At 36.8% G+C, this 26,503-nt stretch overlaps 1 protein-coding gene across 1 annotated transcript in view; it reads left to right on the top strand.

Moving 5' to 3' along the window:
* The window catches only part of PPA2 (inorganic pyrophosphatase 2), an 82,459-nt gene extending 56,259 nt beyond the window's left edge, over positions 1 to 26,200 (top strand). The window contains exons 7-11 of the mRNA XM_045820270.1: positions 1,993 to 2,120; positions 5,034 to 5,119; positions 7,729 to 7,798; positions 24,671 to 24,707; positions 25,991 to 26,200. Of these exons, the coding sequence (XP_045676226.1) occupies positions 1,993 to 2,120; positions 5,034 to 5,119; positions 7,729 to 7,798; positions 24,671 to 24,707; positions 25,991 to 26,019 (350 nt within the window). The 3' untranslated portion in view covers positions 26,020 to 26,200. The remainder of the gene's footprint in view (positions 1 to 1,992; positions 2,121 to 5,033; positions 5,120 to 7,728; positions 7,799 to 24,670; positions 24,708 to 25,990) is intronic.
* Positions 26,201 to 26,503: the final 303 nt, after the last annotated feature.

Below are 26,503 nucleotides of genomic sequence, written 5' to 3'. Positions count from 1 at the left end.
CTGTTTTGTTGAATTCTTTCAAAACATTCAAATTACTTTGTAGTATCAAAATCTCTATTTTGTACTGATAAAATCACTGCCTTTTCTAACATTTTATTAAATCATAACATAGCTAAGACATTGTTGGCATAACTGTTTTGAGAGTAAACACAACTGATGCTTGCTAAAGCTGAAACTTACCTGGAGGGAGCCAAGTGTGCGTTTTATTTTCGAGTTGTGTCCCAGACTCAGCATACAGACTACTGTGGCCATCACTCTGAATATTTTAAAGAAGACTTTGTTAATTGTCCAGGAAGTTGCTCTTAATTAAAAGTATTTCATTTGTGCCCTGGCTGGTGTGGCTTTGTTGGTTGAGTGTCATCCTGCAAACCGAAAGGTAGTGGGTTCAATTCCTGGTCAGGGCACATGCCTCAGCTGCAGGTTTGGTCCCTGGTCAGGGGGTATATGAAAGGCAACCAATCGATGTTTCTCTTATACATCAATGGTTCTCTCCCTTCCTTCTCCTCTCTATAAATAAGTAAAATGAAAAAACAAAAAGTTTCATTCATAAATAAAAACAGGCCCATTGACACTGTAAAATTTTAAATTTCAGAGCCTTTAGACAGCACACTGTTCGCCATGGCCTCTGTCATTCGTAAGGTATCTGCCTTGCCATTTCACTTATGTGGAACATCTGGCCTCTAGAAGGCATGTGTAACTCTTGCTAACCCTTTCCATAACAAGCAAAAGGCAAGCATAAAAATCAAAAAAGATAATTTCTGTTTGTTTAACCCATGCCTGCAAAACACTTACCTTTCCCTGACATGCCTAATGCGAGAAGGATTCCCACAAGGCTTAGATGAGCAAGCCGGAAACCATGTGCTCTTTTAATTATCCTTGTGCATTTGTCTGCTCCTGATTTTAGTTGTAACTTTCTAATTTTTCAGTGTTCTCAAGTTGTTTGTCATTTGTTATAATATATTATGCGTAAAGGATTATGCTAAATTAAGCGTAGCCACAGTCTGGTGGAAAGTAAAGACTTCTAGTTTTACCTAGTTATTTCTCATACTTTTTGAATTGATATTTATTGGAATGGATACATTCCTTGGGAACCTTTTATGGAGGTTCTATTACTAATACAGTAATACCCAATTATTTTAAAATGAATGTCCTCAAAATGTAATGGTTATAAGCTATTTACATGCTAAGAAAACTTAAAAATAAATCCTATAAATCATTACAGATTTTGAAATGAAAAACTCTATGAACCATCCATATACCACCCTGTTTAAAATCACTCTGTCTGCATTCTTTCTTAACTCTGTTAGTTTCCTTCATTGGACTTTTTGCCACTCACATATGCGTGTTAGGTATTTGTTTCTTTCTTTGTCATCTGTCTCTCATTACTGGGTAAGCCCTGAGAGCAGGGACTCATTTCTATTTACTCTTCTCTTTCAGTGCTTAGAACAGTGTCTGACACAATGAATGAGAAACCTACTAAATATTTAGTATATATGTTCTAAAACCTTTCTCACCCAACTTGAGCATGTTTTCCCCTGGGTGCCACCCTCTCGTTTCTATCTTCAGTGTCCCCTTAACTTAACATTTCTAAAACCCTGATCCTGGTGTTGTAACTCTCCCTACTTTAAGCCCTCCTTTGCCCACAGGGTGATGTCCACTTGAAGCACATCTCAGTCTTCTGACTTCATTGAATTTTGTTGTCTGTTTCCTTTAATTAGACCCCTGAGCTCCTTGAGGAGGAGAACTTTGTTGTTCTCATCTACTCTACCTAACACAGTCTGAATGTGCTCAAGAAGTGTTTGTAGAGTAAAGTCGTAATATTTACATTGCAAACTGAAGTCCAGGAGAGATGGGATGTGCGTTGAGGATTATGCTGCTGGTTAGCAGAGACAGACTCGACCCCATGTTTTCTGACTCCCTCAGGCCAATACTCTATCACAAATAGGAATGAATTTTGATTTAAAATAAAAAGTCTTTTTTTTTCACTTACAGATATTGATGATGTTAAGAAGTACAAACCAGGTTATTTGGAAGCTACCTTTAATTGGTTTAGATTTTATAAGGTGCCAGAGGGAAAACCAGAAAACCAGTTTGCTTTTAATGGAGAATTCAAAAACAAGGTGAAGATGGTAATCTTTATTTTACAATGTACCTCATGATACCTGTGCAATACTTTTTCACTTTCGGGGTTTCTTATATGAGTAATTTGTATATACCATGAAAACAAACATTTTTCTGACTTTAAAACTTATGGACTCCATTATTCCATCATTTTTATTAAAAATTTTTTAGGCTGATCAATATATCCATCTATTTTTTATTTTTATAATATATTTTATCAATTATGTTATTACAGCTGTCCCATTTCCCCTCTTTATTTGCTTCCACCTGCACACCCCCTCCTACCCACATTCCCTTTAGTTCATGTCCATGGGTCATACATATAAGTTCTTTGGCTTCTACATTTCCTATACTATTTTTAACCTCCCCCTGTCTATTTTGTACCTACCATTTATGCTTCTTATTCCCTGTACCTTTTTCCCCTCCCTTCCCCTCCCACTCCCCTGCTGATAACCCTCCCTGTGATCTTCATTTCTGTGGTTCTGCTCCTGTTCTAGTTGTTTGCTTGGTTTGTTTTTGTTTTAGGTGTGGTTGTTAATAACTGTGAGTTTGTTGTCATTTTACTGTTCAGAGTTTTTGATTTTCTTCAATTTCTTAGATAAGTCCCTTTTACATTTCATATAATAAGGGCTTGGTGATGAAGAGCTCCTTTAACTTGACCTTATCTGGGAAGCACTTTATCTGCCCCTGCATTCTAAATTAAAGCTTTGCTGGCTAGAGTAATATTGGATGTAGGTCCTTGCCTTTCATGACTTGGAATACTTCTTTCCAGCCCCCTCTTGCCTGCAAGGTTTCTTTTGAGAAATCAGTTAACAGTCTTATGGGAACTTCTTTGTAGGTAACTGTCTCCTTTTCTCTTGCTGCTTTTAAGATTCTCTTTAGTCTTGAGTAATAAAATTTGATGTGTCTTGGTGTGTTCTTCCTTGGGTCCAACTTCTTTGGGACTCTCTGGCCTTCCTGGACTTCCTAGAAGTCTATTTCCTTTGCCAGATTGGGGAAGTTCTCCATTATTTTTTCAAATAAGTTTTCAATTTCTTACTCTTCCTCTTCTTCTGGTACCCCTGTGATTCAGATGTTGGAATGTTTAAAGATGTCCTGGGGGTTCCTTATCCTCTAATTTTTTTTGAATTCTTGTTTCTTCCATTCTGGTTGAATGTTTCTTTCTTCCTTCTGGTCCACACCGTTGATTTGAGTCCTGGTTTCCTTCCCATCACTGTTGGTTCCCTGTATTTTTCCTTTATTTCACTTAGCATAGCCTTATTTTTTTTTATCTAATTTGTGACCATATTCAACCAATTCTCTGAGCATCCTGATTACCAGCGCTTTGAACTGTGTGTCTGATAGGTTGGCCATCTCTTTGTCATTTAGTTGTATTTTTTCTGGAACTTTGATCTGTTCTTTTATTTGGGTCATTTTTTTTTTTTGTCTCAGTGTGCCTGTTACATAGTAAGATCCTTAGGTGTTCACCAGAGCAGGGCAAGCCAGAGGCTGCGTTGTAACACTGTATGTGGGGGAGGGGTCGGAGAGGGAACAATGCAATTTGCTCTGCTCTCTGCTGGTTTCCCCTGCTACCCACAAGCAAACTGGGCCCTTCTGGTGCTAATTCCCGGGTGGGTGGGTTTGTATACGTTCTGGGACCCTGTGGGTCTCTCCAATGAATTCTCTTGTGAGTCTGGGAATTTCTCCCACTGCTGCCTCACCCCCACAGGTATTTTCAATCAGAGATTTGAGGCTTTATTTCCCTGCACTAGAACCCTAGGCTGTGCTGTCTCTTGTTCCCCAATTGTTCCTCCCAGTTTATCTGCACACAGATGTGAGACCACTGGGTCCGCCAGCCACCGCTTTGCCTCGAGTCCTCCCCACCCGGCTGTCCATTTCTGCCCCTCCTACTGGTCTGGATGAATGTTTCTTCTTTAACTTCTTGGTTGTTGGACTTCCATACAACTCAATTTTCTGTTAGTTCTGGTTGGTTTTTGTTTTTAAATTTGTTGTTATCCTTCTTTTGGTTGTGCAGGGAGGCACAGTGAATCTACCTATGCCTTCATCTTGGCCAGCAGTCCTGTGCCCATCTACTTATCTGTCATCTCTTTCATTTCAGAAAATGAATGATTTTCATGATGAGTCTAATTTGTCAAATTCTCTATGAAAGGAAACCTTCTATTTACTATTCTGGAGAGGAGACAGTTACTTACAATGGAGCTTATCTCCATTGTATTCATCTGCCATGACTGAATTAAACTGCTAATTTAAGAAAGCACTTGAATTACCTTGCTGGCATAAGATTTTCTATTAGAATACCTTCAAGGGTCCCTAAAATGACATAAGTGGAGAAAATAGGCCAAAGAGTTAAAGTGTGAAACATGGGGTAGTTTTTAAAAGTTATTACCAGTATATGAATTATGCATTATAAACCAACATTTAAGTGGGTGCTAATAAGTAAACTATGGTTTGGAAGTAAGCCATATTAATGAAAACTGAAATTTACGGTAAGTATTTTGATATACAAGAATGTATTACTGGACCCAGTAGTTTTTAAAAGGCATATTAAAAGAATCTTTAAGGTTTTGAGGACTTTGAATAAGATTATTAAGTGTAAGTATGAAATTGTGTTGAATAAAATTTATTTACAAAACCAGGTGGCTGGCTCGATCGGGCCAACAGGCCCTTGTTTGCGAGCCCCTCCCCCCCACTCCGGGCATCCCCACTGCCTCCAGTCTGTAGAGGAAGAGGTTAGGGTTTAGTGAGAGCAAGTAAATTGCCTAAGGTCAGACAGCTGCTAAACAAGGAAGCCAGGATTTATACTCAGATTTGCTTGACTCCACAGTTCATGTTCTTATAGTGAGTATAATGTTATTGTATACTATGTTAGTATAATGATTGCTATGTCTGCCTGTTTGTTTGTTTGAAACTAGGCTTTTGCTCTTGAAGTTGTAAAATCGGCTCATGAATGTTGGAAAGCATTGCTTATGAAGAAGTGTGATGGAGGGGCTATAAATTGGTAAGAATTTGTGTTTTCTACATAGTATTTTTTATTAATTGTAACATAACAGCAATATAATAATATGTAGATCTGAGAAATTGCAATTTTTTCATTTAAAAATACTATTGAGCACCTGTTTGTAAGACATTACTAAGTGCTGGGCACCATGAAACTAGTAATTGACATGGTATCATTTCTCAGAGGATTTATATATTATATATAAAGTATATATATATTTATGTATATAAAATATATTCATACACAAATATATATATATTCGTACACATACATATATATCTCTCCAAATTATTTAGGTCTTAAACTTTGGAAGAAGATAGATTTGATTGTATATAGATAGCTCTAATTCTTTTACCTTTGTGAAGATTTTCTTCAGTGTCACTGCTACAAACTCTGGGAGTTACAGTCTAAAATTATTATCACTCCTATCTCTCTCTCTCTCCTTTTTTCTTGACTACTTTGACTTAGAATAAAAAGTCTGGGCAATCTGTATCCTGGACCCTGCCTTTGGAATTCTCATGACCCTGAGCATTTGTCTGATTTGAAATTATCTTGAAAAAAATAATTTATCTTTATTAAAGTTCTGTATTGCTGGCCATCAATTTCATCTTTTATGTGTCTGTTTATTATGTGCAAGTAATTTTCTATTTCTGTTTCTTTTTATTTAACCAATTATTTTTGTGCTATTATGTTTCTGTTAATATGCTTTATTATTTTTAAATGCAATTACAGTTGTGCACAGCATTTTTGGTGTTGTTCATGTATTGCTTTAATGCCATATCTGCTTATTTTGGTGCACAAGATTGTGTATGGACTATGTAATGTTTATAAATTTACAACAGAATATTTAGTATCTTACAAAAAGGAAAGCAGCACCTTCTCCTTAGTCATATTTAATCTCATTTGAAGTAGACACTGTGAGTTTAGTGATCTTTCCTTTAAATTGTTCTGCTTCTTCTCTTGTAGGCATGATCAAGTATGCAGCTAAAATGAACCCTAAACATTGTATGCTCCATGGGGGCTCTGTGGTTCAGCATTGTAGCCCCAGCGTCTGGATATGTTTTAGTTTTAATGTTAGAAACGTTGTATATAGTATATTATACTATGTCGTATATAGTATATACTGTATATAGTATATTATACTATATATACTGCTCTACACTGTGCTTTCTTTTTTGTCTTGTTCTTTTTAAACTTTGTTTTGACTGTCTTTAGGGAAACATCTGATTTATAAGGCTTTATTTTTTTCAATTTTTAGTTCAACATAGGATATACAGAAGAGAATAAAAAATGCTTCAGTCTTAAAAATGATGATGCCAACTTTCATCAATTTTATTCATGTCGAAAGTGGAAATCAGTTCCACCTTTTGAGTCTGGGTAGAAAGCAAACTGACCAGTTACTATAATTGTTAAATACCCAATATCTAATTATAGACAGATGTAGTTACAAAGATAATTAACAGATCTTCTTATCATATATATCCAACATATTTCACAAACCATTGAAAAACTTAATATGCTAATGTATATATATCCCATAGACCCACTTGAGGGTGAGCATGTCTATGTTTGTGTGTGTTTCATTTATTATTTATTTCCTTTAGGAATCTGCTAATCACTTTTCCTTTCTATTTTCTTTTTTTTAAAGGTTTTATTTATTTTATTTTTAGGCAGAGGGGAAAGGAGGGAGAAAGAGAGGGAGAGAAACATCAGTGTGTGGTAACCTCTCATGTGCTCCCTACTAGGGACCTGTCTAGAAGAAACCTGGGCATGTGCCCTGACTGGGAATCCAAGCAGCAACTCTGTGGTTAGCAGGCCAGCACTTAGTCCACTGAGCTACAACACCTAGGGCTATTCCCTTCTATTTTAAAAGTTAATTGTACTTTAACCCTCTTCTTACCACCTCTTTCTGTATCTATTTTAATCTACTGTTTTCTGTGATGAAATTTATATTTGGAGGAACAGTACCTTTCCTACCTAGGAAGTAGGAAACAGGTGGTAGGCAGCAAACTTGTGCAGATAGAGGCTGTTCCCCACTGGGTGGAGAGCTTTCGACTTTAGAGAGCCTCTGTTGATCGTGGAAGGAGCTGCTGTCTGCTGCCTTACTGAACTTTCTTACTTGTCAGGAAACTGAGTTTTCATATTCACATGGTTTTCTTTCACCATTCTTAGCTTAATCTTCCATACCTGTCTGAGAAAGAGATTCCACAATGTCTTTCAGTAGCCAATTACAATGTTTATCATCTCACTGAGAGGAAAATTTTTCCTTAGAGTTGTCATTCTGCGGGTCAAATTTATCTTTTTTTTTTTCTTTAGTGCAGATGAAGTGTAGTTTTAGTTTAGTCTTTTATATACACCAGGATATTATAGATTTGCTTACTATTTTTTTTAAATTCTGGAGAGTGCAGTGCTATTAAACACTTATATATTCATAACCCTGCCTGAAAGAAAATACAAAAATCTCAGTTTTTCTAATTTATATTCATTCAGGTCCTTTTCACTAGCTGAAATCATACACTGTCAGTGTGGAGCATTTGGAGTTGACTTTGTTTCTGATAATTGCTCCATATTTATCCTGTGTAATAATAACATTGTCTGTTCATTTGCAGCACGAACGTGCAGGTGTGCGATAGTCCTTTCCATTGCACTCCGGAGGAAGCAAGAGCATTAGTTCAGTCGGTAAGGGGGAACTGTCTTTTAATGTTACAAATATCACAAGGAAATCTATCAGAATTTCTGAAAAATCTAGCAGCAACATGTATCAAGTCTTTTGGGAAGCAGTTAAGAAATAACATTAAAATCTATTTTTTTAATCCAGGGAATTTAAATCAAAAAGCTTTTAGTCGAATACTTAAATTTAATTTTCTAAGGACATTAATCACTTAATTAGCTCCACATGATGCCGGTTTTCCTCACATGACTGATGTGTTGTTTGTGCATTCATTCTCCTCCATGCTGTTGTGTTCTCATGAGTTCCCGCCTTTCAGTGGCTACTGGGCAGCCAACTGCCGGCACAGGTGCATTTGGCTGAAGGGGAGTCAAACAAACAAGACTCCCTGGTCTTCCATTTAGTTCGGCTGTCTTCAAGGTCCGTCTCCTGACTAAGAAGATATTCTGGGATTTTTACATGTCCTACTGACTTGCTGCCTAGAAACAAATGACTTTATTAGTAAAATAGTGCTTTATTTGATGCCACTAAATAAGAAAATTCATATTCAGATAATCAAGTATTATTTCTATATAAAGTGTTTTCAGGAATGAGCTTAGGCAAGAAGTACTGTTTGTAAATTAAGTTTTTTAAAAAAATTAAGTATTGGGTAGGGAACTAACAAACTCAGATGTTTATTTTAGGAACAACAAACATGTTTCCTCACTATAGCTGCTTTGAATGTTTTCCCACTGATTTATCAACTATGTAATTAGTGCCTGCTATGTGTAGACAGGCTCTAGGTGCTGGGGATGTAGTGTTAAAGAAAAGATATAAAATCCCCTGCCCTGGTATAGCTAATTGGGGAGATGGATAATAATTAAATACACAGTGAAATACACAGTGTCTTGGAAGGCGATAAATGCTGTGATGAAAATGGAGCAGGGAGGAGGGGATAAAGCACCAGGAGTGGGAAGGGCTTTGTAGTTATTAAAAAAAAAAAAAAAAAGAAGACGCAGTCAGGGACAGCCGCACTGGGGAGAAGACTGCCATGAGTCACGATTCTTAGAAGGTGAGAGAGTGAGCCAAGTGTCTATCGGAAGGAAGAGCATTCCAGGCCACAGTCCCAAAGGCCATGAGGCAAGAGGATGCCTGAGATTTTCTAGAAACATTCGAGGAACTACAATGCCTGGTAGCGTCGAGAAAGTCTAAGGGACAAAGGAGGAGGTGCGACCAGAATTGTTTGGCTCTGGGGGTTGGACATGGAGGCAAAGTACAGTGTTATGAAAGACCCTGTAATACAGCCCGTAAAGACTCTTTTAAGCATTTTGTTTCTCATTCTGAATGAGATTGGGAACCATTGGAGGGTTTTGAGCAAAGTGAGTGATATGATCTGACTTAGATTTTAACAAGACACTCCAGCTGCGTTGCTGAGAAGAGGCTATAGAGAGGTCAGGGAAGATGCAGAGAAGGCATTTTAGTAAGGTAGACCACCATATCATTTATTTTCTTCAAGTTTTCAATTTTGTATCTATGCAGATTACATTCTGAATTTAGTTCTCATCAATACCTACTATTAGTTCTTTAAGGAAAGACAGAAAACCCAAAAATTTTTATCTTTGCCCAAGTAGTCTCACCAGCTCAGATTAAGACTATTTCATTTATTTTAGTTTTGGGTTTATAAATAATAGGTATAATAGATATTTGTCTTAAAATTAGCTTCAAGATTAAAGTTTCTATCTTACATTCTGTTTTTTTTTTTAATTGTTTCCTGTCATATTACTAGGGAAATAGTCCTATTTGGAAAAAAAAATGGAGCACATGGATATGATCTAGGTAGATAGATTTGGGGAACAAGATTAGAATTCAGAAATATTAACATCCAGATGTAATTACATGGTGTGGTAACTTTGTTGTGCTTTCCATAATAATAAAGAAAGTACTATACTGATTTTTCACTGGGAATACTACAGGAGAAAAACAAAATGTAGCAAAAGCAGTCCTCCTTCACCAGTTCTGATGGAACTTAACGTAGGTGGGGTTTCACCACTAAAAATTTGTAAGTCAACCAATGGCACTTCAGCAGCCTTCTGATTCAGGCCAGATTAGGTAACATTTTCTCCTGAAGACTATATCAGCTTGTCATAATGAAATTCTTAATAATGAAAGCATTTTTTTGACTTGACATTTTATCTCTTTAAACCACATTGAAATGTTTGAATCTGAATTATTTAAGTATATGTCCCCAGATCCCTCTGGTTTTCTGTATACTGAGCAATGCACTAGTGCAAAGCACTGCCAATTTGTTCTTTGGTCACTCAGAATAAACTTCAGATGTTAAAGTCATCCATCAAACTTGATCATATTCAGACCATATCAGTCCTGAGCGTGTATAGAAACCAGCTATAACCCCAGGGTTTATTCATAGGCTCAGAAGGAGTAAATTCATTCTAACAAGTGAATCAACAGGCAATATCATCTTGAGACAGCCGTATTGTTAAGTGAGTCTGAAGTATGGTTAAAACAAGGCCAGACAGTAATAGGAGTTTTCACTTTCTAGGTGTATATTGGCAGGATACTCATGATGAGTTGATTAGGTGAGAGTTTTTCAAATAAAGTAACTGCTCTGGTGAACAGATACTTTAAAGATATATTTAAACAAAAGAAATGGACTAAACTTCTGAATGATTAACAGCAGTATTGCAGGAAGCATGTATTGCTGAACATATCTTGATCAAAACAAAATTAAGTTTGGCATTGAGACCAAAAATAATTTAAGTAGTCACTCAACAATGTGTACAGATCAATTAGGAAAGATATTGTTACTTTAACAAAGAAAAAGAAATAAATGCCAACATCCTGCTGATTATTCTTTGGAAGGATTTTGGAAACAAAATAGAAAATATCTACAGAAATAATTTGTTATACTTGGGGCAGAAAACATAAGAAGGATTGTAGGTCTGAAGAAGATGAGGAGAATTGAAATGATTAAAAAGGGTTTTAGATTTTATGAGTATAGATACTTGACTTTATATACAATTATGAAGGGCATGGCTGTGACAAAAACAGAGTTGGCTACATAGATCTCAACGCACCAGGGATCCCTAAAGGGGCGGAGGACTGCACTGCCTGGTTACTCTGGGCGTCTGCGCTGCAGCCTGTGGCCGCTGTCAGCAGGAGTTCGTCTCTGGTGGTTCGATCAGAGGACCACCCAATTACATTTTGTGGATATTGTGTCCTTTTCTTAACCTTTACCTAAGTTGATAGCCAAAAATATGGGACTCTTTCTTAGTTTTTCAGGACTATGTGACTGGTAATTGGAGATTTATTTCAGGGAGTAAGGTTCAGAGTGTTTATAGAAAACAAAGAGTATGCGTTTGTATATGTGTATGCACATGTGAGTGTGCATGTGCACATACACAGTATTTGATTTGCCTTTCAGGTCTAGTATCAGTTGATATTTAAATGATAATTGATTTGACTAGTGGGGTTTAACATACCACTTTCCGGATTCTTTACTGTATGTAAGTGTTACTCTAAAGTGTGTTGATGAAATTGGAAGAAAATTTATAAGCTAATCTAGTAGATTAGATGGATATAATTAGAGAACAAATACATAGTTGTGTTCTGGTATACTTGGACACATCCAGAAATTGAGGACATGTTAGGCCACAAAGAGAGTTGCAAAAAAATGCCCGAGTTGTCGTCATGGGGACCACATGAGTAACGTGATCAAGTTGCTGATGGGTTATGGAGCGATTAAAAGAGAAAACCCCAAATCTGTGTGTTCAGGAACTAAACAAACTTCAATTAAGTCATGCATCAAAAAGAGAATTATAACAAGTTGTAAAGTATTTAAATTGAATGACAACTAAATCGCTGTATGTCAAAACTTGTGCAGTGCAGCAAAAATAGTTTTTGAGAGAAATTAAATGTACACAACAGAAATGAAGAAAGAAAATATAGAGGCCAAACATTAAACTCAACAGTTATTTTTTCCTATCTCTTTACATTATACAAAAGAAAATTACAAAGAGCAGAGCAAATATTTGATGAAATAGAAAGCAAAGAAATAATGGCAAGGATCAATTAAAGCAAAAGCTAGGTTTCTTTTTTAAGACAGGAAATAGACAAACCTATTAAAGGAAGGATGATGAAATGAAATAGAGAAGGCACAAATAAAAATATCAAGAATTCAAATGAAAACATAATTGCAGACACAATCAGAAGGAAATATGATGAGATTTGGGGGGAGAACACCTTTCTAAACACAGATGAATTAACAATTTTGTTTGAGATATAAACGAACCAATTTATATCTCAGTCAAGAATAAATAGAAAACACAATAGACTTACAACATTTTAAAAGGATAGCTACTCATGAAGATGGTGATTTCCCCCATATGAATTCACGAAGTCAACCTGTTTTTAGTCAGAATCCTAGTGGAGTTATCACTGAACTTGACAGGATGATCCTAAAGTTTATTCAGAATAGTAAAGGGCCAGGAACAGCCTAGGAAGGATTGATAAATATAAAGCTTTTTAAAAAGCTGTCAACCACTAAAGATACCTTAAATTAAAAGATAAGCTATTGATTGGGAGAAGATATGTGCATATAAACAGCAAGACTTAGAAATGATTAAAAACTTATTTAAATCTGCAAGAAAACGATAACCCAGTAGGAGAAGAAATGGAAAAACAAGATAAACAGACAACTCACCCAAGAGAATACTTAAATAGCCAGTAAACATGTGAACATTTGCTCTGTGTCATTAGTAATCAATGAGATCAATCTAAGACACAATTTCATAGCTATCAGTAGGCAGACATTTAGAAGTCAGACATACTGAGTGGCAAAAGGAGCCCTCTCATACATGCGGATATATTTGATGCCAGTATAAATTGGTACAACCACTTTGAAGAACAATTAAGTAATTTCCAATAAAGTTGAAGATGCTTATAACCCACTAAGAAATTACTTTTTTAGATTCTATAGAGTATTTAATATGTGTTTATATGATCAGACATGGGAAAATTGAAAACCAAATAAATATGTATCAATTAAAAACAACCTGGATAAGTAAACTGTAGTGTATTATGCAGTAGAATATGATGACATAGGTGAAATATGTGAATTAGAACTGCATGACTCTCCATGTTGCTAAATTTTAAAACTCCCAGAGCAGTAGTACCATGTATTTCTAATGAACACAAAGAGCTATGGTGTTCACAATTCAGAAACAAATAGCAATAAACACTGGTGTTAGCATAATAGTCAGGGGAAGTAACCTCAGACAGGAAAAGGAAATAAGATTTTAATCTTGATGAGTAGCCAGAAAAAAGACTTCAGTTGTGAAATTTCTGAAATAACAATATTAACATTTAAAAATCTAGGGAGTAGGTATGTACTATAGTAGTCTCAGCACTCTCTGTATGTTTGAAGTATCTCATAGTTCTAAAAACTTGTATGCCCAGAAAATCAATACAGAAAATTAATGAAGCCAAACCTAGTTCTTTGAGAAGACCAATAAAATTGATAGACCTTTATTCAGAAAGAGCAGGAAAGAAAAGAAAGAAGACAAATCTTCAGTGTCAGGAATGAAAATAAATGACACCACTGCTGATTTTACAGATAGTAGGAGAATTGAGAAATATTGTGGAAAACTTTATACCAATAAATCTGACAACTTGGGTAAAATGGACACATTCCTTGAAAGATATAAACTGCCAAATCTCACTGAAGAAGAAGAAATAGGCATACACACGTTAAACTTGCACTTCAAAACCTTTCCATGAATACAGTTCTAAGCCTAGTTGGCTCTTACTACTTTTACTCAGTGTTTTTACTGAAAGTTCTAGCCAGTGCACTAAAGCATTAAAATGAAGGAAAAGACATCCAAATTGTGAAAAAGAACAGCATAAATGTCTGTGTAGAATATCTAATGAAATCTACTGATAAATGTGAGTTCCAGCCAAGATGGAGGAGTAGCTAGAAACCCTTCGCTTCCTCCCACAACTAAAGGGAGGATAACCACCAAGCTAAAATCAGTAAGCAACCAGAAGTGCCAGAAAATCAAACTGCATGGAACTCCAACAACCAAGGAATTAAACAATCAACCAACTGGCAGTGGTGCAGCATAGCCAGGAGGGTTGCCCTGCCCTAAGGCCCCGCCCCCTTACAACTTAACAGGTGAATACCTAAGGCCCCGCCCCCTTACAACTTAACAGGTGTGCCAAGACAAAGAAAGAGCCCAAATGAAAGAACTGAGAAAAACTCCAGAAAGAGAGCTAAGTGATGAGGAGATAGCCAACCTACCTGATGGAGAATTTAAAGTCCTGGTAATCAAATGCTCACAGAACTGATTGAACGTGGTCAAAAAATGAAAGAAAAAATGAAAGATACCCAAAGTGAAATAAAGCAAAGTATTCAGGGACAAACAGCAAATAGTGACAGGAAGGAAGCCAGGATGCAAATCAATGATTTGGTACAAAAGGAAGAAATAAACATTCAATTGGAACAGAATGAAGAAATAAGAATTCAAAAAAAAAAATGAAGAGAAGCTTAGGAACTTCTGGGACAACTTTAAACATTCCAATACCCGAATTATAGCAGTGCCAGAAGGAAAAGAACAACAGCAAGAAATTGAAAACTTATTTGAACAAAAAATGAAGGAAAACTTCCCCAATCTGGTGAAGGAAATAGACTTCCAGGAAGCCCAGAGAGTCCCAAAGAAGTTGGACCCAAAGAGGAACACACCAAGACACATCATTAAGTTACCAAGATTAAAGATACAGAGAGAATCTTAAAAGCAAGAGGAAAGGAGACAATTACCTACAAAGCAGTGCCCATAAGACCATCAGCTGATTCTCAAAAGAAACCTTACAGGCAAGAAGAGGCTGGAAAGAAGTAGTTGAAGTTATGAAAGGCAGGGACCTACATCCGAGATTACTCTATCCAGCAAAGCTTTAATTTAGAATGCAGGGGCAGATAAGTGCTTCCCAGATACGGTCAAGTTAAAGGAGTTCATCACCAGGCCCTCATTATATGAAATGTTAAAGGGACTTATCTAAGAAATTGAAGAAAATAAAAAACTCTGAACAGTAAAATGACAACAAACTCATAACTATCAGCAAATGAACCTAAAAGAAAAAACAAACAGTGAAAACAAAAACTAAGCAAACATCTAGAACAGGAACAGAATCAGAGAAATGGATATCACATGGAGGGTTTTCAGTAGGAAGCGGGAGGGGAGAAATGGGGGAAAAGGCACAGGGAAGAAGAAGCATAATTGGTAGGCATTACATAGACGGGGAGAGGTCAAAAATGATATAAGAAACAGAGGATTCAAAGAACTTAATATGTACAACCCATGGACAGGAACTAAGGGGTGGGGAATGCTGGAGAGTTGGGGGTGTGCAGGTTGGAGGGGGACAAATGAGGATAAATTGGGAAAACTGTAATAGCATCATAAATAAAATATAAATAATTTAAGAAAAAAGAAAGAAATCTACCAAAAAGTTACTAGAGTAAGTGATGTCAGCAAGCTTGCAGGATGCAAGATCAATATACAACAAGCGTATTGTTGTATACTAACAGCAAACAGTTGGAAACTAAAAATAAATACATTATTTATAATGACATTATAAGTATGAAACACTTAGAGATACATCTGGAAAAAAAATAAACAAAGAACCTGTACCCTGAGAACAATAAAACATTGCCAATGGAAATCAGAGAAATAAATACATTGGAAGATATAATGTGTTCGTGGGCTAGATGACTCGGTTTTGTTATGTCAGTTCTCCTCAAGTTGACGTTTGATTCATTGCAGTGTCAATCAAATTTTAATGCACTTTTTTGTGGAAATTAACAAACTCATGCATGTAAATGCTAAGGCCCTGCAATATATTAAGCAACTTTGTAGAAACAAAATTGGAATAGTAACTATTCCTGATTTCAACATAGTTTATAAAGCTACAATAATCAAGAGAGTGTAGTAATGGTATAAAACTAAACAAAGAGATCAATGAAACAAAATCCATAAATAGACCTACGTATATATGAACAACTGATGTTTGAAATTATAATCTGTTTAACAAATAGTGCTTGAAGAATTGGGTATTCCATGTGGGGAAAAACACTTTATTTCACACCTTGAACTACATGTGATAATTATCTAAAGAGTATCTTAGACCAAAGTTTCAAACATAAAACTGTAAGCCTATTTGGCCTCAGGTTAGTTAAGTAGGATTTCTAAGATATATTATTAAAAGCACAGTCTAGTTTTTAAAATGATAAATTGGACATCATTAAAATTAAAAATTTTTGTTCTGTACAGTATACTTTTAAAAAACTAGAAAGAAGCCACATACTAGAAGAAAATATTTGAAAGGCATATACCTGATAAAGTGATTTATATCCAGAATATATTTAAAAAACCCTCACAGTTGAGTAAGAAAATGAATCATCTCCTCTCTCCCCAAAATGCAAAATACTTGGTCACTTTGCCAAAGAAGATATACTGGAAACACATGAAATGAAGCTCAATTTACTAGTCATTTAAGAAATGCAGATTGAAAACCACAATGACATACTATGCACACTTTTTAAAATAGCTAAAAATGTAAAGATTGGCCATACCAGTTGTTGGCAAGGATGTGGAGGAGCTGGTACTCCTGTACCCTGCTGGCTGGAATGCAAAATGCTACAACCACTTGGGAAAACAATTTGGCATTTTTGTGAAAAGTTAAACATATACCTATCATATAAGACAGAAAGAAAGAAATTAATTTGGTACATGCTACACATGGCCGAATTTTTTTAAAAATTATGTTGAGTGGAAAAAAGATACACATATTGTATCACACCATGTGCTATATAAAATTTTAGGCTATGCAAATGCCTATGTATACCGACACAAAACAGATCGTTGGTCAGAGGGTTTGTGGGAGAACCCGGAAGGAGGGATTTACAACCATTTTTACAGGGACTTAGGAAACATTCAAATATGTTTATTGTCTTGATATATCTTGATAATGGTTTCACAAGTGTATATATAGCAAAACTTACGTGCAGTTTATGTCATGTCAGTTTTAGTCCTTTATTGAAAGAAAAAAGAAAGGTTTGTTCTGGAGTCAAACTTTAGGTCCAAATCCCAGCTCTTTTATTCTTAATTTGAAACAAATTATTTGACTCATTTAGGCTTTGATTTTCTTATTTATAAAATGGAACTAAAATAATAAAAATGTCTTCCTCATCAAGGCTGTTGTGGAGAATTGAATGACATATTCCAGGTAAAATGTGGACTAGCAAGAAGGTGTCCAATAAAAGTTGGGGTTTATGTTACTATTGTTTTTCGTGTTGTTATTTCCATTGATCACAAAGAGAAGCCCCATCAGTTCCAGCCTCTTTTTGAAATCTTCAGTGATGAGGTTGTCACTCCTTCATGAGATGGCCCATTCCATTGTTGACTAATGAAAAAGTCAACCTAATCTAAATTATTCTATGAGAATGAGTCCTATTTTCAGAGAACTAAACAGGAAGAAGGATGGGGGGAGAGAATATATTAGTTTCCACAATGTAACTTATTTTCATTCTTAACCACTTTCCCCATCTGGGAATTTTTTCCTCAAAATTCTCCCACATGCTACTGTTTAAGCCTTTTCCTTGTATGCTGCCCTCTGAGGAATTAGAAAACCTCTAAGTAGCATGTGAAGTTGGGAAAAGTTTAAATTAGGAAATTTGTAAGGTTCTCTAATATTTAATGACCGTAGTCTTTTATAAATATAATGTATATAACTTTTTGAGGGTCCACACACAAACTCAGTGCATGTAGAACTGACAAAGAGAACCACATTTGTTGCTAAAGGAATTTCCAGACCTGCCTCTGACCCTGCACAGCCTGGTGGCCCCAGGGATTTAAAAACTTTAGAATCTGGGGCCAGGCCAAGGAGAGTAGTAAGTCACCACACTCCGACCCAGTTGCAGGGACTTGGTCCCATGATACCATAAACCTTTTAGCTTACGTTAGTCACAGAGAAGGTTCCAGAAAGGTAGAGACACCTACAACTGGAAAGCTAGAATGCCTTCCAGAGAGCTCTCAGCAGCCTCAGTCTGGCTTAGATCTTGCCTTGTCATGGCCAGATCCCTATTAAAAGCATCCCAGTCAAAACTGAAGTAGCCAGAGCCAGGAGATGACAGTGACACTGGTGCACAAATGCACAGTAAGGAAGGAGGAAATGACGACTTGAATTACAGGTATCTCATTCTGACAGCATTTTTTCAGTAATAAGATACGTAGTATAATCTGATATTTGGATGGTCATTTTATATTTGATGTCAGGACTTTTGAGCTGAAGTTTGAAGAGCATTGCATTCAGGAGGCCAGGGCATAGAGTGCGCAGTTAGTGGCAGTTAATATCAGTATATAGTGTAGCCATCTATTTTATCCTTAAACTGGACCAGCAATCTTATAAATGCACATTGGTGTTTACATGGAGTCTCAAGGATGAATCCATGTGAAGGACTTTAGGTGAATTCATCAACATAAGCCTCTCATATGAGTCTGAGGCATTGTTATCATTTAAGAACAATAGCACTTTTAAAAATTCACACCAAAGCCCTGGCCGGTATGGCTCAGTGAATGGAGCGCCAGCCTGCGAACCGAAAGGCTGGTGGTTCAATTCCCGGTCAGGGCAGATACCTGGGTTGTGGACTGGGTCCCCACTGGAGGCATTGGAGAGGCCCACAACAAAGACAAATCAATAAAGCAGCTAGCTTGGATGTGCACACTTAGGGGTCCTGTGCTCTAGTAGGAAAATACCAACTAATCAGTGTTAAAAAGTAGTTTCAAATTCTGAAAGTGATGACCAGAACAGTGTTACAGTTCATTATAGTTGTTGGATAGGAATTTTAACAGCATGCTTCTCAAATGGTTTTCCTGTGAGCGTATACTTTATCTCTACTGAAAGCTATTGGTGACATGACAGTAATGGGTTTCTTGCATATCCCAGGAAGCGATGACAATTCTTGGCTTCTGGTAATTGAAGTCAAGCCAACTCAGAACTGAGCTCTGAAGTCAGTCTGGCTGAAACACCCTTTTATCACCAGGGTTACTTGGACCCCTTGGAATGCTTGGCACTAGACTCTTCCTCTGTGGGCACTCACTCCAGTCAAAGCTACATCTCCATCAAAGAGGGCTGGCTGTTTCCTTTTAGGGCAGAGCCGTTCTGTGGATGTAATTTTCTGATGATGTCATACTATGACATTTATACCATACAGATGTGTTTTATTTGTGATTGAGCATGGACATCTTTATGGCAACTCATAAAATATTCATTATAAAAAAGTCATGTCTTGATGAACCCAGGATCTGACTTTAGTGGACTTCTATCTCCCTCCTCCTTTTCCTTTTTGCCCCTTAAAAGCTTCACTGTGCATTAGCACTCAAAGATGGGCAAAAGAAATGAAAATCGAATCAGTCATTGGGTTGGCTACTAGCCAATTATATGCATTCTTGAAGAAGTAGATTAAACTTACATGACCTTAAAATACTCTTTAACATTTTGTTTAAGAATAACTAAGAAAATGCTTGTTGGAAGCTAGTGGGGTTATTTGAAGGAGATACTAAGTGCAGAGCAGTTGTATTAATACTTTGTATTAATTTTTTTTAAGTTTGTACTTGATAGGGACTGAGGCCAGAATGAACCTTCTTTGGTTGAAAAAGAAAGAGGGATACTTTGGTAACAAGAACACTAGATTTATCTGAAAGAAATTAAAGATATGAATATTTGTGAGAAGTATTTTTGGAGTGGGATAAAGGGAGGAGATAGCATTTTTAGAATTGGGGTATAAAATACTATTACTTTGTGAAGAATTTATCTTCAATGATTAGAGAGTGCCCACATTTTTCCCTACTGAGAAATAGAAGTAACTAAAAATCTTTTTTTGTTTGTTTCTTACTAGGAAAATACAACAGTGGTGACTTTTGTTGGCTGAGATTGGGAGTTGGGGTGCAGGCCCTTTTAAGTGCTGCTCTGCGCAGTTCTTTGTTCTTCTAGCTTCCCTGAGCGCATGTTATGTTTGTTATTAGGTTTAAAAGTCAGGAAGTCATTACAGTTGAATAGCTGATGCACATCATGAACCCATGTTGTTGTTTATAAATAGAACTGCTTCTCTCTATGGTGTATGATAGTATGGAAAATGTCTAAAAAACAAGTTACCTCAAAATTTGTTTATTATGAGTGTTAAATTACCAATGATGTTTTTCTTTTATATAAGGCTTTGTACATTCTGAATATATTCTACCAACCAAGAAATAAACATTTGCAGAATGAAAAAATTAAAAGACTAATTTATTACTGATTTTAGAGAGAGAAGATGGGAGCAAGGGAGAAACAGCCAGACAGACATCCATTTGTTGTTCTACTTGTTTGTGCACTCATCGATTAATTCTTCTTGTATGTGCCCTGACCAGGAATCAGACCCACAACCTTGGCCTATTGGTGTGATGCTCTAACTAACCGAGCTACCCAGCCAGGACCTGGAAATTATTTTTTAAATAAAGCTTAATGATAAATGTTTCAGCTAGAGTAGTTTGTTCATTACTTTTCTGTAATACATTTTAGGTTTATGAGAAGCTGCTCAGTTATTCCGTTTTATACCATACATTTTCTTTCTCCAAAATGTTTGTTAGCTCCAGCAAGAAGCAGCTGCTGATTTTAAGTGGGAAACCTAAACAGCTAACTTTCCAACAAACTTTGTAGTCTGTGTCCTACACAATTTAAAGAGCTTAAACATTTCAAAGAGTAAGTTCTGCCATCCTCAAAACCAGCTATAATTAAGTATTTTCTCTGTGCTAGGAAGCTGAATAAAACTTTTCTTATTTTTTGAAGTACTTGGAAAATGTCAAGGATCTTTCACATAAAATGTGCGAAGGTCTTTATTTACATTGTTGCATCATCCTTTTCTGTGACAAACAAAACAAAGCATATTTCATTAGCATTTTTTCTTTTAAAAAATATTTATGAATTATGCCATTACAGTTCCAATTTTTCCCCCTTTCACCCTCTCTGCCTGGTACCCCCATTTCCTCCAGCAGTGCCCCCTCTTAGTTCATGTCCATGGGTCATGCATATAAGTTCTTTGGCTTCTCCATTTCCCATGCTATTCTTAACCTCCCCCTGTCTGTTTGTTCCTACCAATCATGCTTCTTAATCCCTGTACTTTACCCCCATTCTCCCCGCCCCCGTTCCCTCCCAGCTGATAATCCTCCAAATGATCTCCATAGCTATGATTCTGTTCCTGTTCTGTTTGCCTTTTGTTTGTTTATTTGTTTATTTGTTTGTTTTAGATTCAGTTGATATTTGTGAATTTATTTCCATTTAGTGTTCATAGTTTTGATCTTGTTCTTTTTCTTAAATAAGTCCCTTTAACATTTCATGTAATAATGGCTTGGTGATGATGAACCCCTTTAGCTTCACCTTGTCTGGGAAGCACTTTATCTGCTCTTCCATTCAGAATGATAGTCTTGCTGGATAGAGTCATCTTAGATGTAGGTCCTTGCTTTTCATCACTTCTTGCCAGTTCCTTCTTGTCTGCAAAATTTCTGTTAAGAACTCAGCTGACCATCTTATGGGAACTCCTTTATAGGTAACTCCCTGCTTTTCTCTTATTGATTTTAAGATTCTCTCTTTATCTTTAATCTTTGGCATTCTAATTATGATGTTTCTTGATGTGGGCCTCTTTGGGTCCCAAAAAGACTCTCTGTGTTTCCTGGACTTGCATGTCTATTTCCTTCACCAAACTGGAGAAGTTTTCCTTCATTATTTTTTCAAATAAGTTTCCAATTTCTTGCACTTCCTCTTCTCCATCTGGCATCCCTATGATTCGGAGGTTGGTACATTTGGAAATGTCCCAAAGGCACATTATACAGTCCTCATTTTTTTTTTTAATTCTTTTTGCTTCTTGCTGTTCTGATTGAATGCTTATTTCTTCCTTATGTTCTAAATTGTTGATTTGAATCCTGGCTTCATCCCCACCACTATTGCTTCCCTGTAGTTTTTTCTTCATTTCACTTGGTGTAACCTTCATTTCCTTCAGGGTCTTTTTTATTTTGTTGCCGTACTCAGTGAGTTCTTTGAGCATCCTGATCACCAGTATTTTGAACTCTCCATCTGATAGGTTAGTTATCTGTGTTTCATTTAGTTCTTCTTCTGGGGTTTTGTTCTCTTCTTTCATTTGGGCCATATTTCTTTGTCTCCTCAATTTGGCAGCCTCCCTGTGTTTGCTTCTGTGTATTAGGTAGAGCTGCTTTGACTCCCTCTCTTAGTAGTGTGGCCTATTGTTTAAAAGGCACTTGTAAATTATGTGGGACACAGCCTTAGGTACTTACTAGGGCAGGGCAACCCATTTCACCACCTTGTGGTTCTGTGTGCAGGGAGGGTTTGGAGAAGAGACAGTGACACTGTCTAGCTTCTGGAGGTTTGCCTGGCACTGCCCTGTGCAGCTTGGGGCCCTGCAGCTGTTGGCCTGCTGCTGAATCCCACAGGGCATGGGTCTGGTACGTATGAAGTCCATGCAAGCCCTTTAATCAGAGTCTGCTGAAAATCCAGCAGTTTCTTCTACTGCCCCAACCCCCACCAGTTTTTACAGACAGAAGTTATGAGGATTTATCTTCCTAGCACTGGAACCCTGGTCTGTGCAGTCTGCCCTGAGGCTAGGATCACTCATTCCCAAGGTGTCCCTCCCGATTTTTATCTGTCACAAGTGAATGTGGGACTGCCCATTCCACTGCCGCCTCTCCGTTCCACACCACATCTCCGTGCCTCTCCACCTGTCTCATCTCCACCATTCCTACCCTCTGGATGAATGTGGCTTCTTTAAATTCTTGGTTGTCAGACTTTCATATGGTTCTGAGTGTTATTTGTTTTGAGGTCAAGTTGTAATTCTTTCTGTGGTTACATGAGGAGGTGAAGCGTGTTTACTTATGCCTTCATCTTGACCAGACATCTCGATTAGTATTTGTTAAAGAGTTGAAGGAAAAACAACTTCAAATCATTTATGATTCAGAAAGATGTATTAGTTAGGCTTCTCCAGACAGACAGGAGGGGGCGGATGGGTGTAGGGGTGGGGGGAGAGACAGTGTAGAGGCCTGGCTAGTCCAAAATCTGCACACTGGGCTAGCAGGCTGGAAACCTGAAAGAGCCAGTGGTGCAGATGAAGTCCAAAGGCATTTTGCTGGTGAATTCTCTCTTGCTTGGGGAGGCTTGTGTTTTTGTTCTATTCAGACCTTCCATTGATTGGATGAGGCCCACCCATGCAGTGGAGGGCAATCTGCTTTACCCAGAGTTCACCAATTTAATTGCTAATCTCAGCCAAAAACATACTCCTATGTGACACATTAAGTATAGGGAATATTTTAATATTTCTGAAATTTAAATGTTATTTTCCTGCTGAGTTGTTTTCATTCAGTTGTGCCCTTACACCTAGAGGGTCCTACTTGGAGTCTACTTTTTAGAGGATCTGCTTTGGCCTTTATCCAGTGATGGCCCTTCCCACAGGGCAAGACCAAGGGGCCAAAGCTGTGTCTTCACCAGGAGGCCAAGCCCTTTACTCTAGACCACCTTCTTGCTACTCAGCACCCTGGAATTCTTTGCCTCAACAGCTGTAGGCCCATTTTCAGGGTTTGCATGGGCATCTGCCCAGATTCACACTCACTCACTATGTGGCTGTGTGCGTGCTGTTACTTCTGCAGGGGCTTGGGGGGGTGGCCATTTGCAGTCAGAGGCTGCAGAGATGTGTGGGCTGGAATTCCCACCTTTGTGCATGTGGTTCCCCCAGTGCAGAATGGATCCTGGAGTAGGAGGTGACAAGGGGCAGGGTGAGGGCCGTATGCCTCTTCTTGATCTGTCATCCTCAGGTAGTCTCTGAGGCGTCCAGAATGCTAAGTAAGAGCTTTAAGTAATTACACAGGAATGTTTACAAGGTAGTAGGGTGAAACATGCTTTATATTTTAGTCATCACTTTATTAGCTTGATTTATAACTTTTAAATATTCAGATGTGTAATAGATGGTCTTTTATTCCTGCCTTTGCCCCAGATCTCAAATGTTAAAGGCAGATCTTCCCTACTGAGAGTGAGCAAATTCAGAGAATTGGAAGTTGATTATTAACTTTGAAACCTGAACGGTGTGTTGTAAAACCAAGTAGTGGTTATCCCTTGGGGAAATGAGGTTATGCTTGGGGAAGAACATGCCATGTTCCATTTCTCAAGCTCAGTAGTGATTACATAGAAGTTTATTCTAAGTGCTCTTGGGCTTTATGCATTTCTACCTCTGGAAAATGGATCTTCCAATAAAATGGTTTTTTTAAATCTTTTAAAAATGTATTCTTAGAAAAAAATTTTGTATCTCAAGAAAACCTTTCTTTCAAACTTGTCTACCACAGATTATATTACATATGCTCTAAAAATCTTGGCCTAGTCATTGAAATAAACAAAAGTTATCTTAAAATTTCTAGAAAGCAGCTAAATACATTATGTCATTTGTATGTGTGTCTGTGTGTGTACACGCACATGCGTGCACATACTTACGAATGTGAGTGTTTGATTTTTGTTCTCAGGACTTCAGCCAAAGCAGCAGCTGAAAGAAAACCTCTCTTTTCATCCCCAGTAGTTCCCATGAGGGAAGATATTTTCAAGCATGCTTTTTTTTATTTGACTCTAAGTCTGTAGTTTGTTTATCTGAAAGAATAAGCAATGATAATAAGCAAAAGGAACATTTACTTTTTTCAGGTTAGAGAATCATTATGTGTGAACGTGATTTATAGATTTACGGAGAAAACTTTCAGACACATTTTCTATACATCAAAAGATTCATTGTAACAGACTCTGTTCTTATCTTTCAGGTACCATCTTCAATAAATAAAGAAAGTAATGAAGAAGGTATGGTATGTTTTGGTCTTTGAGGAGCTAGATGTATAAATGAATACATTTACAGTTAGTGGAAACCAAAAAAAGAAAAGAAATAAATAGATATTCATTTAAAAGTTATATAAACTAACACCCTGACCAGATTGCTTATTGGTTGGAGCGTCGTCCTGCTAGGCCAAGGTTGTGGGTTTGATTCGAGGTTGGGGCACACACAGGAATCAACCAGAGAATGCATGGGTAGGTGGAACAACAAATCAATGTTTCTCTCTCTCTTTCTCAAATCAATAAGTAAACATTTTTTGAAAGTTATACTTTTAAAAAGTCATTAAAATTTTCAATGAAATACCTTATTTCCTAATCTCAGAAAATGAGAAAGAATACCTTTATTACTTTTAGGCTAGAAAATAGTTTGATTATTTAGTGACTTTTTGGTGAAGTAAGGAGATTCTCGCTAGTTTTGATAAACTTAACAAGACTCTAAATACCTGATTTGGGAGACTGTCTTTATTATCTTTTATTATTTTAATCATTCATTTTAACTGAAGATCTTACAAATCAAAATTGTAGTAGGACTAAAAACACCATATTATTTAGTACCATTATTTGAAGCTGTTTTGAAAAACGAGTAAAAATGTTCTGTGGTAAAAATTTCAGAATACAAGCACATGCACATATCATTTGTCTTTCAATTTTGGCAAGACCTTTGCTCTTTTGCTTTAATAAAAAAACATTAGGAGAATATTGAACTTGTTAATTTGGAGGGAAAATGAGAACTATTTACTGTGAATCCAGTTCTAGGATGTATAGAAAGGAGCAACCTCATAGACATGATTTCATGGGGAAGCATGAAATCATTCCTATTCCTTACATGGGAAACTAACCCATTGTTTCTTTGTAATACTGTTCTGTGCGGGGTGTTCCATGGGTAGTCAAGTCTTACAGTTTAAGGTTTTTCTAGACTTCGTGCTATAGCTAGGGCACTAACGTCTGCAGTATGCAATAGAGACTAAAAGGACCCAGAAGGAAGTAGGAAAGAAAGTGGGAACGCCCTAGAATTTTTAATGTAGTTTTATATAAGGCTTGTTCCTAATGAGAGAACTTGAGTTTAAATGGAAGTAGCTTTAACCAGAGAAATATGTTATACTAAGTTTCTTGATTGTTTTTATCTGTGTAAACACTTCCTGAATGTCTAAATTAAATGTTTCTTATTCTTCCTTGTTCCCGCCCTTGTCATCCCTTCCCTAACACCTTTCTCCTCCCCACCCCACCCCCGCCCCCCGCCATTTTAAATGCAGAGCAAGTGTGGCACTTCCTTGGCAAGTGATGGGAGCATTTGAAGTTCTGCCATCAAGACTTCGGTTTCTGAGGACTTCCAGACTCTGTCTCCCACAAGTGCTAGAGATAGGCTGATCTGTGAGAATTTGATGACTTTCTGTTGGAACTCTATTTTTTTCCCCAAATTTTCTAAGATATGCACTATGTAAATAAACACTGGAATATTTGAATTAGTCTCTTCCAGATATTTATTGATATGAAAAAGATCTAATTTTACAGCAGAAATTTAAAAGCATTGAGTTTTGACTGGTTCACATTTCTATGCCTGAAGGAGCCCAAAGATTTTATTGACATTTATTTTTATCCATTAATGTAAAATAACAAAGTTAGTACAATAATAAGATTTCTGTAGATATTATTGTTTTTATTTGCATACCTTATTATCTCTTTTCAAGTCTTCAAATCACCATTGTAGACTTCATTTAGCCAACCTCTGTCCACTTATTTGTCCTATGTAAATATGTTTACATTTT

This window comes from Phyllostomus hastatus, unplaced genomic scaffold (genome assembly GCF_019186645.2).
Source record: "Phyllostomus hastatus isolate PE091 unplaced genomic scaffold, TTU_PhHast_1.1 phas_scaffold_39, whole genome shotgun sequence".
In the NCBI taxonomy this organism is placed as follows: Eukaryota; Metazoa; Chordata; class Mammalia; order Chiroptera; family Phyllostomidae; genus Phyllostomus; species Phyllostomus hastatus.
This window is presented reverse-complemented; position numbering and strand designations above follow the sequence as displayed.